Raw genomic sequence first — 15,706 nt, forward strand, 5'->3', positions numbered from 1 at the left:
GTACTCTCTTGGAGACACATAAGATAAACAGTGTACAATGCTGAATTTATTTCTCTTGTCCAGAGTGAACCCTCGCTGGGGATCATCCAACAGACCCTTGACCCGCTGGCTCCCTGCTCAGTATGAGGATGGCATCTCTAGGCCCAGAGGTTGGACCCCAAGTGAAAATATCAACGGATTCATGCTTCCACTGGTAATACACTTAAGAATATCATCTTAGCTGGTTACAAGGTGAAGTAAACTTGCATTTGTGTAAGTTCTTTTTACATGATTCTCACTGTGCTCTCTTCTCAGGCCCGGGCAGTGTCCAACCGTATCGTGGCAGCTAACGATATGGTACCGACTGACCCCCTCTACAGCCACATGGTGACAATCTTTGGGCAGTGGACTGACCACGACCTGTCCTTCACCCCCCACTCTCCTGTCATCCGCTCATTCAACGACGGCATTGACTGCGATGACAGCTGTGAAAACACAGAGCCCTGCTTCCCCATCCAGGTCAGTGTTGTTACATTACTCAGGAAAAGACACGTATGAGGGTGCTTCAAAAAGTTCTCCACCTCACCTGGTAACAAGAGGAGTAACTCCAGTTTTGGGGCACAACTGTTTACCATAACAGTATATAGTCGTGTAGACAGTGATAAAGGACTTTCTAGTATATGGTTATGAACCAAAGTGGGAGTTACACCCCATCTAAAGCACAAACACACGTATACTAAATGCAGTCTGCTTCTTGTCATTCAAACAGATTCCCAGTTTTGACCCCCGCTTTGGCAGGAACTCAAGTGAGTGCATACCTTTCTTCAGGTCAGCACCAGCTTGTGGTTCTGGAGAGACAGGCAGTATCTTTGGCATGAGAAACATCCGTCAGCAGATGAACACCCTCACGGCCTACATGGATGCAGGTCAGGTCTACGGTGCTGATGATGCCAAAGCTCGCTCGCTCCGCAACCTCACGACAGACCAGGGCCTATTGAGGGTCAACACGATGTACACAGACAACGGCCGTGAGCTTCTGCCATTCAGCAGCATGGACCCCAGAATATGTGCCACCCGAGGGCGCATAACTAACGACAGCGATGCAGAGGAGGTGCCCTGTTTTTTGGCAGGTGAGTAGTAACAAATATTCTGACAGCCAATCCTTAAAAGTGTTACAGGTATTCCAAGCAGGGCTGACATTTTTTCCCCCACATTTTACATGACTTTTCCAGGTGATTCACGTGTAAATGAGAACATTGCGCTGACTTCTGTACACACCCTCATGCTGCGTGAACACAACAGACTTGTCCGTGCCCTGGCTCAACTCAATCCTCACTGGAACGGAGAGAGACTGTACCAAGAAGCCCGCAAAATCATGGGAGCATATTTTCAGGTTAGATAAGAGATTAGTTACATGATAATAATGCAAATACTGGATTAAAGGATGAGATGGTATGCTCACCTATGTTGCAGTTCACTCAATCCATTTTTTGTCTTTCAGGTTATCACTTACAGAGACTATTTACGCCTGATTGTTGGCCCAGACTTCATTGCCTCGCAGCTGTCCACCTACCCTGGGTATAACGAGACTGTGGATTCAAGCATCTCCAATGCGTTTGCCACGGCTGCCTTCCGATTCGCCCACCTCCAGGTTAACGCGTTCATATTCCGTCTGAATGAGACATACCAGGAGCACCCTGAATTCCCCCATGTGATGCTGCACAGAGCTTTCCGAGCACCATGGAGGGTCACCTTTGAAGGTATTGCAAAGAACTTTGATAACTAAAACTTCCACAACCAGACAGTGAATCAGTTGATCAAAAATAAATCATCTCGTGTGTTCCTCAGGTGGTTTGGACCCAATCCTGAGAGGGCTGGTAGGCGCGAGGGCCAAGCTGAACACTCAAGATCAGATGATGAGTGATGAGCTGAGGGAAAGGCTGTTTGAGTTCAACAATCATGTGGCACTGGATCTGGCATCACTGAACTTGCAGAGAGGGCGAGACCATGCACTTCCTGGTAATTATTCAGTCTTTATGCCTTCTTTAAGTCTACTATTAAGTTTGTCCACATACAGTAACTTTTGTTGGTTCTGCTGAATGCACACTATCCTCAACTGTCTGTGGTTCGGTTTAGGCTACAACGAATGGCGCAAGTTCTGTGGACTGTCACAACCACAAAATCTGTCACAGTTGGCAGAAGTGCTGAACAACACAGACCTGGCCACGAGGCTGCTGGATCTCTATGGCACAACCGACAACATTGATCTGTGGCTGGGAGGTGTGTCTGAGCCGTTTGTCAGAGGAGGAAGAGTTGGACCCCTGTTCGCCTGTCTCATTTCAACACAGTTCCAAAAGATCCGTGAGGGAGACCGGTAAGGAAACAGGAAATTATCCAGCTGGCACTACCAACGATGTGAAGTTAGCTCCGTGAGCCACACATGTAGATTCACAGAATTCAACCTTCAACAAACTGTCCAATTTCAGATTCTGGTGGGAGAATGACGGTGTCTTCACTGAGGCTCAGAGGGAGTCCCTGGCAGAAACATCACTTGCCAGGATCATCTGTGACAACACCGGCATCACTGAAGTACCTGAGAGACCTCTGCTGTTCCGACCTCGAGGCAGTGGTTACACTCAGTGCATGGACATCCCAGCCTTTGACCTGAGTCCATGGCAGGAGAACAGTGAGTCATGCTTTGAACTGTGTAAATCAGCGCCAACTTTGAAATTTTGAAAATACTGATTTTTGCCTTTATTTTTCTGTAGATACCTCACCTGGATCCCCTGGAAGCCAAGGTAAATCTAGCATTCCCTGTCCTACTAGCAGTACATATTAAATTGATATACTAGGAATGTTGCTGGAAAACACTGTGATGAGAAGGTTCATTTTGTGTAACTTCAATTCAGTTTTACTTACATAGCACTACTTCACAATGTATGTCATCAAAAGGCTTTTCACAGAGTAAAGTGAAGAACTTACAGAATCATACAGGGAGACCCAACAAATCCAGAGTTTCCTTTGCTTCGCATTCAGCAACACCTTAGTAGAACTTCTTGTAAGTGCATTTAAAAATACTGATTTTTCCCTTTGATATTTTTGTTAAACAGGCCCTCCTGGACCCAGAGGACCTACAGGTAAATCATATTTCTGACAATATTATCCATGAATATTAAAACTGATATACTAAAAACATAATGATACTGTAATGGAACATTCTTTTAAAATATTACTCTCGCCTTTTGGCACAGGACCCAGAGGACCACCTGGCCCCAGAGGACCTCCCGGCCCCCCTGGAACCTTCTTCCAGCACGCACAAAGTGGCCTTCTCTATGCGAACTGATAAACACTACCCAAATCTGGTCAACCCATTGTCTTACCCAGGAAGTCTTCAATGAACAGAAGTCCTACAACAATAAAACTGGGTATTTATCTGTGAGTACCCAGGTGTTTATGAGTTTACATTCTACTGTAGGATCAGCCAATATGGCGCTAAATTGGATCTGATGCTTAACAATACCCGGTTGTGCATTCGTATACCACCCGGCAAAGAGGTTTCCTCACAGCCAGTGGAGGCATCATCCTTAAAGCTTGCGAAGGGAGACAAAGTCTGGCTGGTGGCTCACCATAGAGGTAACGGTCTTCTCAGAGACAGTGTTTCAATGGGCATCTTCTCTTTGAATAGAGCTGCTCTGCCTGCTGCCCCACAACACTCAAACCCTGCAAGAATCAGTAGTTTTTGGTCCACTTCATTCTATTTATCACAACTCTTAGATGCTTCCAACCCTTCTTTTGTAGTTGCTACTGTCAAAGCCATAGATTGAGAGTTACCTCCATCCAAAGCAACATCTGTCTAAAATGATTCTACTTTGCTGTGAACCTTGCTGAAAAAAGCACAATATTGTTACCATATGACTTTGCTTTACTGTTTAAAGCTTTGTATTGAATGAAGGCACACACATAATTGCACAAATGTACAGAAACAGGAAGGATAACTGATATACAATTTAATGAGTACAAAAACAATGTGAACATTAAACAATAATTTGGTATATTTTCTTTGAATTAATCATTTATTGTATTTGCAAACTTTTACAAATGGTTGCTTTACAGCTTTTGTTTGACAAATGAATGTAAATCATCAGGTAAGCCTTGCATAAGAAGAAATGAGTTAGAGCTACAACTTAAACTGATTCTTTTTGATCAACTTTTGTTGAGTGTATAATTTTAAGTCCTTTTAAGTTTGAAAGTAATACATACATGTTGCATATTAATCTCTGACTGTGGATTATGGTACAGAACTCTGTTTTAGGAGATAAAGCCATTTGTTTGGCAACTTAGAAAACCCTCAGCTGTCAGTGTGTTCCTAACCAGACCAGTAGATGGCACTGATATACCAGTTTTTAAGGGAGGAAAGGCAGACACAAGAACAACCGCTTTGGATTAATTTCAGTCACTGCCACTACACACAGGACATAATACTGCTGTTCAGTTAAAGTGTTGATTTTAATTAATTCCATGCAAAAAATGTGAATAAAAATAAAATTGATTGAACCCTTACATACTTGTATGGTTGTACTTTGTGACAGATCAGTGAAACTAAAGCTAATAATCAAGTTGGTTTATCATTTGAGTTAAATTAAGAGAGTGTATTTTAGGAGAACATTCATTTAGATCGCACTGCTATATTAGTTTTTAAGAATGCTATTTTCACTTTAAAAACTTCATATTTAGCGTACAAGGTACTGCTGGGAGAACTCCTGTTCAATACTTTGCGAGTTCTTATTTTTCTCAGCAGGGAATGTATACATGCAAGTTTTCTGCTAAAATGATAATGCATCCTGTAGACAATAAAACTATAATACCATTAAGAGATGTTCAAGAACAAAACAACAATTACAATCTGGAAGCCAGCTTAAAAACAGGTAAAGAGATACATAAGGACCTGAATTAGGATGCGTTTTACCTTCAGTACTTTAATGTTCTGACCAGGCCACAGTCTACTATGACTTGCTATATTGTAATGAATCAGGCTAAGGTCTTCATCATTTGGAAGGACGTCAGTTTGTTTTTAAAAGTGGGGGGGATGGAGACTTGCAAAAGTGACTTTTGAGAAGTGCTTGGGATGATGACTGTAACTGATGTTGCTTTTGGTATGCTACTATAAAATGCTTAAGAGTTATTTCATGTTTTAAGTAATTGTCATGTATTGAATAAAACCCGCTTGAGAGCTGTGCCGACACTTTTACATGAATTACAAACCCCTAACGATGTTGAACTTCATGTTGAAATCAGCATGTCAAATAGACCACCTACATCTCAACAGGATTACAGCTCAGGGACAGCACATAAACCAACCACTCAACTCTCTTCATTGCAAATAAGATAAAGGTTAAGCCAATTTGAATACAAAAGAATAAACCAGGGTCACTGAGGACCATAGCTGGAGTAACATTGGAGCACAAGCTGTTACCATGACAACCCATTCAAACCGCATCGTATATCCATGACCGGGAGAATATTGACTTTAAGCCTAACCAGCCATTCCCACTCAAATCAAACAGTTTTAGTACAAAGCAACTCAAGGAGTAAAAGGAAAAATTACAAAAACACAGATAGCCAGCTCTCCAAAAAAGCCACCACGATAAATCTGTCTCATGACTCAAACTCAACTCAAAACTGTAGCAAAAACCCAGTAAATAAGCAGCGGAAGAAGAAAATATCACAATATGAAGCCTTCTTTTATTACCTTCTTGTTTGTAAGACTGTAAACATTTATTATTATAATTATGATTGTTTTCTTTATTAATTCAAGTGAAATTCTGCCATGGATGGATAATCCGGGTCATGACCTCCTCTTCTTCTGTGATGTTTCTGGAAGAGTTCGATTTTGCTTCGTCGTGTTTACCCGCCTCCTAAACAACTGGCGTGCAGCCATTCATTCTTTTGCCTTCTTTCATTAATAAAATCTCAGCAAATACCCAATGAACATGTCAAAAAGAAAAGCAACCGACATCAGAGTTTTTTTTTCACAATGCAGAAATGCAACGTAAGCAACAGCAATCTAACAGCAATAGCACTGATATTTGTACAGTTACTGTACAATAACTCCATGAATATAACGGAGTATACCTTGTGGTTTTAGCTAGCACGACCAATTTGACTGCCATTACTGTCGTCAACAACTTTAGTTAATAAATGACAACTGAAACATTTTGGCCTTAAGAGCCATTTTATCAAAACTCTGTCCATCCATACAGCCACATTCTGGCTTTCACTGAGGCAAATTAAACAATCTGGTAATACTTAATAATCACCACTAGATGACCTTAAATATCTTTAGGCCAACACGCTAACATACCAATATAAACATTACATTTTTTGCCATGGTTAAAATGTCTGGCACCATTAAAGAAATATATTAAAATGGTAACCTTACCATTGACACAAGTACAGACATTATTGAACATTCAAGGTACGTGAAACACAGAAAACCATCAATCTCAGGTGTGTTTTTCCATTATTTTATTTGTCTAGAAGCAGAGTTCAACAGAAATAAACAAAGAGCTGCCAGAGCAGGTGACTTCATACAAAGAGTAGCTTCTTTAGTTTCAGGAGCACCACGTGGTGCTAACCCAGGGACGATAATTATTAGTGATAATTAACGTCAGCTCTGCTCCATCCCGACTGAGGTATTGCTAAGGTAAGGCCGAACAGCTTCAAAATGTTGTTCCAAAAGTGCTGAAATTCATCTGGCAGCCCATATTCTAACTGGATTTGGTATCAGGGATAATGCACATTTTCCTGACAGAGCGTTTTACTCATGGCAAATTGTACCATTAGTAAATTTGGTATGATAGTGTGTTCAGTGTAGTTATTCAAAGACATCCACTCGTCAAAACAAAACAACCGCCCCCACTTGTGTAGTGGTTCTTTTAATGTTACCCATATTATTGACGTAGCTCGTGGTGCAGTTGGACAGAGAGACACCAGGCTGTTTCTCTTAGCGCTGTTTGACTGGGCATCATTTTAGTGGCAACACAGGCAACCGGTCCACAACAACTCTCCGAACATCATATCACTCCGCCTCCCAAGCGGGCACTACTTTTTATAAGTATAAGTGCGCTGCACTATATACTACAACTTGCATATATTTATTAAATATGATAATCACAGGGTTAAACAAGCAAACAAGTTTTCAAACTCCCCACACCCATTGTCACATGGAAATGCACACCCTGGTCGGAGCTTTCACTTGGCACAGGCGCAAATTGGCATCTGCACGGTTTTTTTTAACCTCACAGAGGTGTGCTCCATGTCTGTGCAACTCTCGGCGAGTGCGGATGGTGCGTTCATGAGCGTCGGAATTACCCCTGACAAGAAGGGGGGGACACATCCCACCGCCCCCCCCCCAAACTGACGCCTATGGAAAGTAAGACAGTTTTGTCTTTGTTTGGGCTGGTATCTGCAGTGAAGGTGAAAAGTTTAAAATAATGGGCGAGCAGATTTAAACTGCTCTGATATTATAGAACAATTAGCAGAAAACTCAACGTCTCATTTCATGAAATGTTCTAACCTGTTGTTTCTGTGCCATAAGTTTTAAATTTGTGGATCCTACCAACCGAGTTTTTTGGAGCTTGACTTCTCTTGGATGTTACCTTCTTAGTGCGATGAAGTATCATGTCTCTTAGCTTTTCAATCAGATTTTTCATCTTTGCTATGCTTGCTACTACGTTTTTAAAACCACCAGTAAGAGAGATTTATCTGGTCACAGCTGAACCTAAATTGTTCAGTTACAAAGTTCAGTAGTCTTACACCTACAAAACAGCAGTATTAGATTGGAAGTATTGAAATATGACTGCTATACATAAACAAAAAATCCTGCATGTCAGAAAATTTAGATTTTATTGTCATTAGTTCATAAAAATGCTACTTTATAATTCTAGATAACTATGAGAATTATGTAAACCCTTGCAAATGTAGCCTGGGTTGAATAGCTTGGATTGCACTTGTATAAAGAATCAAACAAATAAATATTAATTAGGGTTAGCAGGAAACTCTTAGTCTCCCTGCATCCTTCAAGTGACTTTTCTCTTTTTTTTGTTCACTCACACACATTAGTCACGTTAGAGCTCCTGTAAGGACAGTGTAAATACTACAAACAACAGTCTGCTAATACTGCAAAAACGAGTAACCACAATGATTATGAGATTACATAATGTTTTGCAATGGGCATCTTTTCTTTATGTTGTGACAGTAAGCAAACAGGAAGTCATCCTTTATTACTGGTAAGAGGCTGCAGACAGGCGCTGATGGGCAATATGAGGAAACACTAAAAATAGCAGACTTTCCACCTGTAGAGAAGTGAGCCAAAAAAGAGCAAGATGTGGATGAAGTTGTCTCCTAATTGATTTCCACAAATAGCACGAGAATGCAACTGATAACTCACCAGAATTGTCAAAACTACAAATGTTTTGTAAGTAAGAAGGAGTAGAGAAAATCCCTCTCCACAATCCATCCTTGATGTTGTCATGCCAGACACTCCCAGTGAAGCAGGAAGCCACTGAAGTTGGCGTGTCTTTGTTTGTCTCGTGCAATAACACATCAGCACACATCTTTCAGTCAAATAGTCATTTCCCAAAAAGACCAGCCGGGAATCTGTCTAGAGACTCCCACGAACATTCCCACCACCACTTCTTCATATCTTAGATATTTTACAGGTTGATGAACTGAGAATGATTTCCTTATTACACACACAGTTAGCACGTTTCCCACATGACTGGGGATGCCGATATAACTTTTATTTAATTAAATGTTTAAATGATGAAATTGCAATCCCTCATCTGTATCTTGAAGTCATCATTTTTAAAGTCCAGCTTGACAGATACGTTGTTTGAATTTGTTTTGTTTCTACAGGCTGTGATGCTATATAAATATTTCCATTCAAGAACAATAAAAATTGCTTTCTTCACATTAACAACGCAGTTTATTTTGTATTGTTGAGGCTTTTTTCAAAGACACAATATCAAACTTGATGCACAAGTGCACATTTAATATCAAAGCAAAACAAAATTTACAGAAAACAGCATGCAAGTTTAAACTGACACAGACAAAAGAGGCATGATGGACTTTCTTGGTCAAATTGGAACCTTTTGATGTCAGATCTGAGGAGTCTTTGTGCAAAGTAAAAGTGTCGATCTAAATTTATAATCAAAAGATTGTAAACTGATTTTTTTTACCCATATAAGAAATTAATGTTTTTGTGTTTTCTAGAAGCTGGCGTGCTGCATTACAGAAGTGCTGCAGCGACATTGTAGCAGTTAAGGTACTGTGATAAAAACACAAAAGCCATTCTCAGACTACACAGTGGAGGCAAAGGGCAATTATCTTTTTTTTAATACAGGCCAAACCTAATACTTATTTACCTTTTGTTCTTATCAGTGAAGTATTCTGAAGCAAAAAAAATATCCTTTCACACGTGGCTCACATTGGATAACTCACACAAACTACTAGAAAAAACATGTTGCACAAAGAATGAGGGTAGTTTTCCTGTTTAACTGTGAATGTTGGTGATAGTATAAATTATTTACGCAATATTTCAATTGACTGGATCATTAAGTATTGACAGAGGATATATTATGTGGTGTTGAGCTTGTCAGTTCAATCCCACTAAATTATATCTAAATATGGATGTTACTGCTTTTGTCATGGAGATAATGTTGTCTAAAGATGTAATCCACATCAGTCCAGTGATAATACTCATTAGCTAATGGCTGATTAATGACCACTTCAATTTCTTTTAGCTTGGTCCAGTGGCTCCAACTACCAGCACGGACTCACTGTAACAGATGAGCTGCTATGATAATTATTAATTATTATTAAACCCATTTTTGAAAGGTCAGAATGGAAAGGAAGGAGGATTAATATCGTTGAAACTTACAGTAGCTTAGGCTCTTGATAATAGACTACCGGCATTTGATGCCGGAATTGATGGTATAACTTTGTGTAATGTTACTTGGCACACAGCACTGAACGCCGATGAACTTGTTAACAAGCAAATTCCTTTAATTCATCAGATGCTTCATATGGGCACACCCCCTGCCAGTCAGCCAGTGGTGAAACTGGATTTTATATCTTTGCAGGCCTTAATCAAAGCACCTGGCAGCAATAATTAAATTTGTCTGTCAATGAAGCATCTCAAAAACACACCCATCATTCCCGGCAGTGACTTAACCTCAACATCTAAAATCAACATTCTCGATCACTGAAGAGATGATGAAGAGATGCCGTAGGTCATTGTGTTAGTGTTAGCGTCATTGTCCAGTGTCAACACACAGACTAAACAGAAAAAGCATCCATGCAAGGCAAACAGGCAGACGATTTTTATCCGCTTCCTCTGCGTTTCTCTGCAAAATCTTAAAATCGAGCAGGGTGAACAAATCAATAATCAGGATCCAAGATGTGATGTGTTTTTGACTGTACAGCATTTGGTCAACTTTTGCTGGTTTTCAATGTGCTTTTTAAATACATTTGACATTAATTTGTAACTCCAGGCTGTAAACCAGCTAAAGCAGTATTTGTGGTATTGAACACACCCTGTGAAGAATTCCTCCTAATGTGCTTCCTATGAATAATACACCCATGTGCATCAAAATATCCCCCTGGAATCTTTAGCATTCGTGTACTCGGTTGCAGCCAGCATACTTATTGCTGAGTACAACAATTAAATCTCTCTCTCTAAAAGTTGGAGGCCTCAGTGTGAAGTCAACAAAATACTTTCCTTCTTTGCGTCTACGCAGTATTTTATCTCTTAAAAGCACAACAGTAGTGAACAGTGACAAATGGAACATTTAATCGCATATTTTCTTACTTCACCAAGTGTTCATTATCTATATTCAGTCTTCATGCACAGGAAATTATCTAAATTAAATTGAGTAAAAATAATAATTTCAGATTAACAAAGCACAATTTTAATAACTGCTGATTTGAGTGGAGGTGAAGTTCCTTAAATTTAATTCAACTTCCACTTTCAAATTAATTCAAGGGATCTTTACCTCCACTTCATTACATACATGGTTTCAAGAAAAAGAAAAATAGAATGTACTAAATTAGATAGCCTTTTTAGTTAAAAATAATTTGGATTATATGCAATACATCCCTTTAATATCATGTGCAACTTAGACTGAAATGTCTGTTTAGTTGATTAAAAATTGAAATGAAATTGAGTTACTTCATAAAACTGACTTGTTGATTTAACTGCATTTAATTTTCTTGCACATTGAGGTCAGAATTTTTAGTCACCTCCTCTGCCTGCATCACTGTGGAGAACTTAGTTCTTTAAATTTGCCACTTAAATACTTGTGATTATAATTCTGGTAGCAACACAAGCCATTAGTGTCCTCTATTTGACACAGGTCATAATTTACTGAAATATTAATATAAAAATAGATCTGCACAGAGTGGACATAGTAGAATTTAAATTCCATGCTTCTGTGTTCCTTAGGTGGGTTTTAACCTGATCTTTAGGGAGCTGGTGCATTTGCCAGGCCGAGCTGAACACTTTGGATCACATGATGAGCTGAGGGGAAAAATCCACTGAGCTGGCACCTGGATCTGAGACCGCAGGTTCTGTATCTGGGCCTTGGGGTTATATTTCACACCATTTTCATTCTATCTTGTTCCTTTTGAGGTTGCACAAAAATGTACCCAGTGCTGTGCGCCCTTACAGTCGTGGCATCGGATTAGCTGGCTGTAGGGTTGCTGGGCTGGACCTCTAAGACACACCTGATGAGCAGTGATATGTAATCACAGCCCTTTAGGACAGGAAATTAACCAAATGACATGATAAGCATGTAGAGTTCGGTGTGTTGGCCATATATCTTAACAACTGTCAGTTTTAGACTTTAGTGTGAGGACGAGTGAATCTTCACTTCATCGATGTGCCAGACCTGCCTTCCAGTACCATACCAAAGAATGGAAGAAACATACCTCCGACTTTGGAGGGATGAACTCACTCATGACTTCCCACAGAACATTGCAGCAAACAAACTAAGATTCTTGTACAACACCTCCAAAACATTAGATATAAATCACATTTTTACATAAATAATTTGTTTTCTGTTATATTTGTGTCATAATGTGTTTATTGCTATTGAAAAAAATCAGTTATCTGTTAAAAGTCTTCATGATACAAATGTCTCCTACATTTGTGCTTGTTAATGTGTCTCTATGGTGGTTTTTTTTTGTATTCTAAAAGACACAACCTCAGCAAAAATAACCAGTTAATGCCATGGCTGAGCATTTCCATCAGAAAACTGGAGTGTATCGATGACAGTCTTGTAGATTCAGACTTCTCGAGTTTCATATGTTTCGGTATGCCCCTGGAGGCACACAAAAAAAACAACCCTGCCATCTTGCATTGTGGGCCTTCCAATGTCATTATTCTTCCTTAGGAAAAGTTTCTGTGTGGCTGAATTACTCCAAGATTACAAGCTGAAATTATATGTGTGAGCTGGTGTGCTCGAGCGGCGGAGGGGTGGGTGGAGATAGATTTGAAGGATAAGACAGAAAGAGATTGTTGTCATGGAAAAACCTGTAAATACGCAACTTTGAAATGCGGATGTGGGTTTTTAGGGATCTAATCAATAAAGGGAATCATATTTTAGGTGAAACTGAGCTGTCTAGTCTCAGAGTCTGCACAGTGAAGGCCAGACATCCAAACACTGTAACCAAACAGTGGAGAGGAGTATAGCTTGCTTTGCTGACCTTAGAGAGACCGGTCTTCCTTAACTTAAATTAAAAGATTGATATGTACATGAATGCGAGATCTCAGTCACTTCAAGTATATAAAAACACTGTTCATAATAATGTGTTTGCAAGATCTTAGATGTTGAATTGTGGCAAACACTGGAGCAGGTAATTTAAAAAGATTGCTTAGCCTCTTTTGGAGGAGTACCAAAAAAGGCAGCTGCACAGTTAAATAGTCTCAAAAACATCTGACAAGCCATCAAATGATCACGCAAGGGCAACGTATCTGAATGTACTTGGCCTCCAAGTCATGTAAACTAACTTCATCTACGTGTTGAAAGGACATATGAGGAATGCAATTAAAATAATATATGATGATAATGAAAGGTGAAATGGTTCTGTGACAGCAAAAGAAGCGCAAGAATTCTTTCCACTCCTGAGTTATTTTCAAGCTTGATCTCTTATGCATTTTCGTAATTAGATGAGGAGATAATGAATTTAAAGGGAATCTGCAGTATTTCTGTTTAACAGCCAGTAAATCAAACTGACAAAAACTGAAACCAGTTTGTCAGATCTGCAGCTGGTTGGCGTTCTGTGACTCATCTCTTCTGAGCAAAGGAAACTTCCTCCAGAGCAAAACAAATGCCTAATAATGAAATGAAAAAAACAAACAAACACGCACATGCAGCACGCGAAGCATCAGGAAGCAAATTCTGAACATTTTCTCATCACATAGGCTGTGTACAATCTGTGAATTTATGCATGAAAATTACTAGAACTTCAACTGCAGCTGTGAATGAAACTGGCCACAACTTCACTCTTTTTCCAGTGCAGCATAAATGATCTGTTCAACACACACCATAGGTTTATAGAAGGCCAGCAGACAGACATATTTAGTTTATGCATGATTTTCTGTCTTCATTTTATTAGTATGATAACTCCAAGCGACAGACCAACCACACCTTAAAACACGTGTGTCTGCCTAATTACTCCGCTTTTTTTTTCCACTCAAAAGTTTGGACACACCTTCTCATCCAATGCTTTTTATTTATTTGTAATATTTTCTACATTGTAGATTAATACTGAATATTAACATTATTTAGTTAGCAACATAACCCCACATGTATTCTTTCATAGTTTTGATGTCTTCAGTATGAATCTACAGTGTATATAATAATTAAATGTGGGACTTTAAATGTGGAGTTGCAGTGAGTGAAAAATCAAAAAAGACTTGAGCGTACAGTACAGACAGTGAGATTTACGGTTCAACACGATGACATTCATGTAAGACGCATAAACTTCAAATATAGACAAAAGCTGAAACCACAAAACGAAATCATGCACTTAGTTCTCCTGTTAGGTGTAGCCCACATGTTCATAATAAAGTCTAATTAAGGCCGACACAAATAAATGTGTGTCTTGTGCAGACTGTGCCAACTGCGCCGTTAATAAGAAGGTTTTTAAGGCGCTGGAGATCTGTTTAATTGTTGCGCAAAAAGACGCACAGAAGATGAAGGATGAAGGGTTGTTTTTAAGATTGTAGATAGCCAAGTGTTGATTTGAACGCACACTGTTTTCCCTACACACACACACACACACACACACACACACACACACACACACACACACACACACACACACACACACACACACACACACCACACACACATCTCAGCATTTTACTTGTACTTACAGATTGTGAACATGCATATGGACACTCGTGTGAAAAGCGTGCATATAATTGGAGCTAAATAAGATAATTTCGTTTCTGGAACACAAAACTCCTCCAACTACGGGCCTCTTTTGTGCAGGATTTCGCGAAGCGTGACTGGATGAATAGCTTTTGAGAGAACATAATGTTTGTGTGTTTTGTTGCTCAGAAACGGGGATCCGTTAACAAAACAATATTAAAATCATTTCATGACTTATCAGAGTAAAGTGCTCATATAATTATGCAGCAAGGAAACAATTTCTGCTTATTGAAGTTCCTCGTGTGCAGAAAATAGTTTTCTGTTTCGTTTGTCACGCCAAATAAGGAGTTCCCACTCATCATGTGGCTTGTCAGAAAACCTGGCGACTGATTTTTTTTCTCAAGAACGCCAGACATATCTGACATTGTTTAAATACCTTGCTTTTGTTTTGTTAAGTGCTGTTCAAAAACACAGCAGATTTCCGCCTCATCAGAATGGTTGGTACAATTTGTGCGCCTTAGAAACAAATGTTTGGGCAAGAAAAATATCGATCAAATGAAAAATAACACAACAGTCTGCAGTCTTTTTGAATATAATGTTAATCCAACTACGGAGTTGAGCTGAGGGAATCCCTCTTTCCTGAACAATTCCTTAATCATTGGAAGCACACATCTGATTTTTTAAGAAATCCTGGACTCAAATAGAGAAAAAAATATAAGTCCCCAAACCAATTTAAACAATTTACTGAAACTTGAATCTTGTTTTAAACGCATTTTATGCGAAATTTAAGTTAAATTTACAACGACGGATATAAGTAGGTGTGATTACAGTTTTTTAGTATCTGCAACAGGTAAAAAAATGTTGCAAGGTGTGTCCCTTTTGTTTTTTATTTATTCATTCTTACAATAATTCCCATTTTATATGAAGTTGGTAATCAGTCCTGTGGTAGAAATGCAGAATATTCCTCACAACAGAGTGTCCAGGTGAGGTTATGCGAAAAAGCCAGTCATACTAATTAATAATGAATAAATAATAATAATCATAATGAATAATATAATATAAAACTACAAATAATCCAGGATTTTAATTTCATATATCCAAAAACATATATTTTTAAACTGCAGCTGTTTTCTAAAGGTACAATGGACTTTCAGGCAGTGCGAACCAATTGAGAAACAAACAAAGTATCAGGGCCCATCAGGAAGATAAAACATCTTCCATAAGTCCAATACTGGGACATTTTATATACACAATAATTAAGGTTTTGCGCAGAGAAATGCTAATTAAAT

The 15,706-nt window shown here is 39.1% G+C and overlaps 1 protein-coding gene across 11 annotated transcripts in view; it reads left to right on the top strand.

The window, feature by feature from the left end:
• Window positions 1-15,706, top strand: part of LOC127534645 (eosinophil peroxidase-like) — a 96,171-nt gene that overhangs the window by 28,917 nt on the left and 51,548 nt on the right. For 4 of the 11 annotated variants that reach the window (XM_051950387.1, XM_051950383.1, XM_051950379.1 and 1 more), the window contains one exon: window positions 2,748-2,777. The exons of 4 other annotated variants lie outside the window; for them this stretch is intronic. In XM_051950387.1, coding sequence (XP_051806347.1) covers window positions 2,748-2,777 — 30 coding nt within the window. Of the gene's footprint in view, window positions 1-63; window positions 194-294; window positions 499-748; window positions 1,110-1,211; window positions 1,373-1,480; window positions 1,740-1,827; window positions 1,999-2,115; window positions 2,354-2,465; window positions 2,666-2,747; window positions 2,778-3,089; window positions 3,117-15,706 lie in introns of all 11 variants that reach the window. 3 more of the 11 variants (XM_051950385.1, XM_051950380.1, XM_051950376.1) reach the window with 3 other exon arrangements.

The sequence above is a fragment of the Acanthochromis polyacanthus genome, chromosome 7 (assembly GCF_021347895.1).
Source record: "Acanthochromis polyacanthus isolate Apoly-LR-REF ecotype Palm Island chromosome 7, KAUST_Apoly_ChrSc, whole genome shotgun sequence".
NCBI lineage: Eukaryota > Metazoa > Chordata > Actinopteri > Pomacentridae > Acanthochromis > Acanthochromis polyacanthus.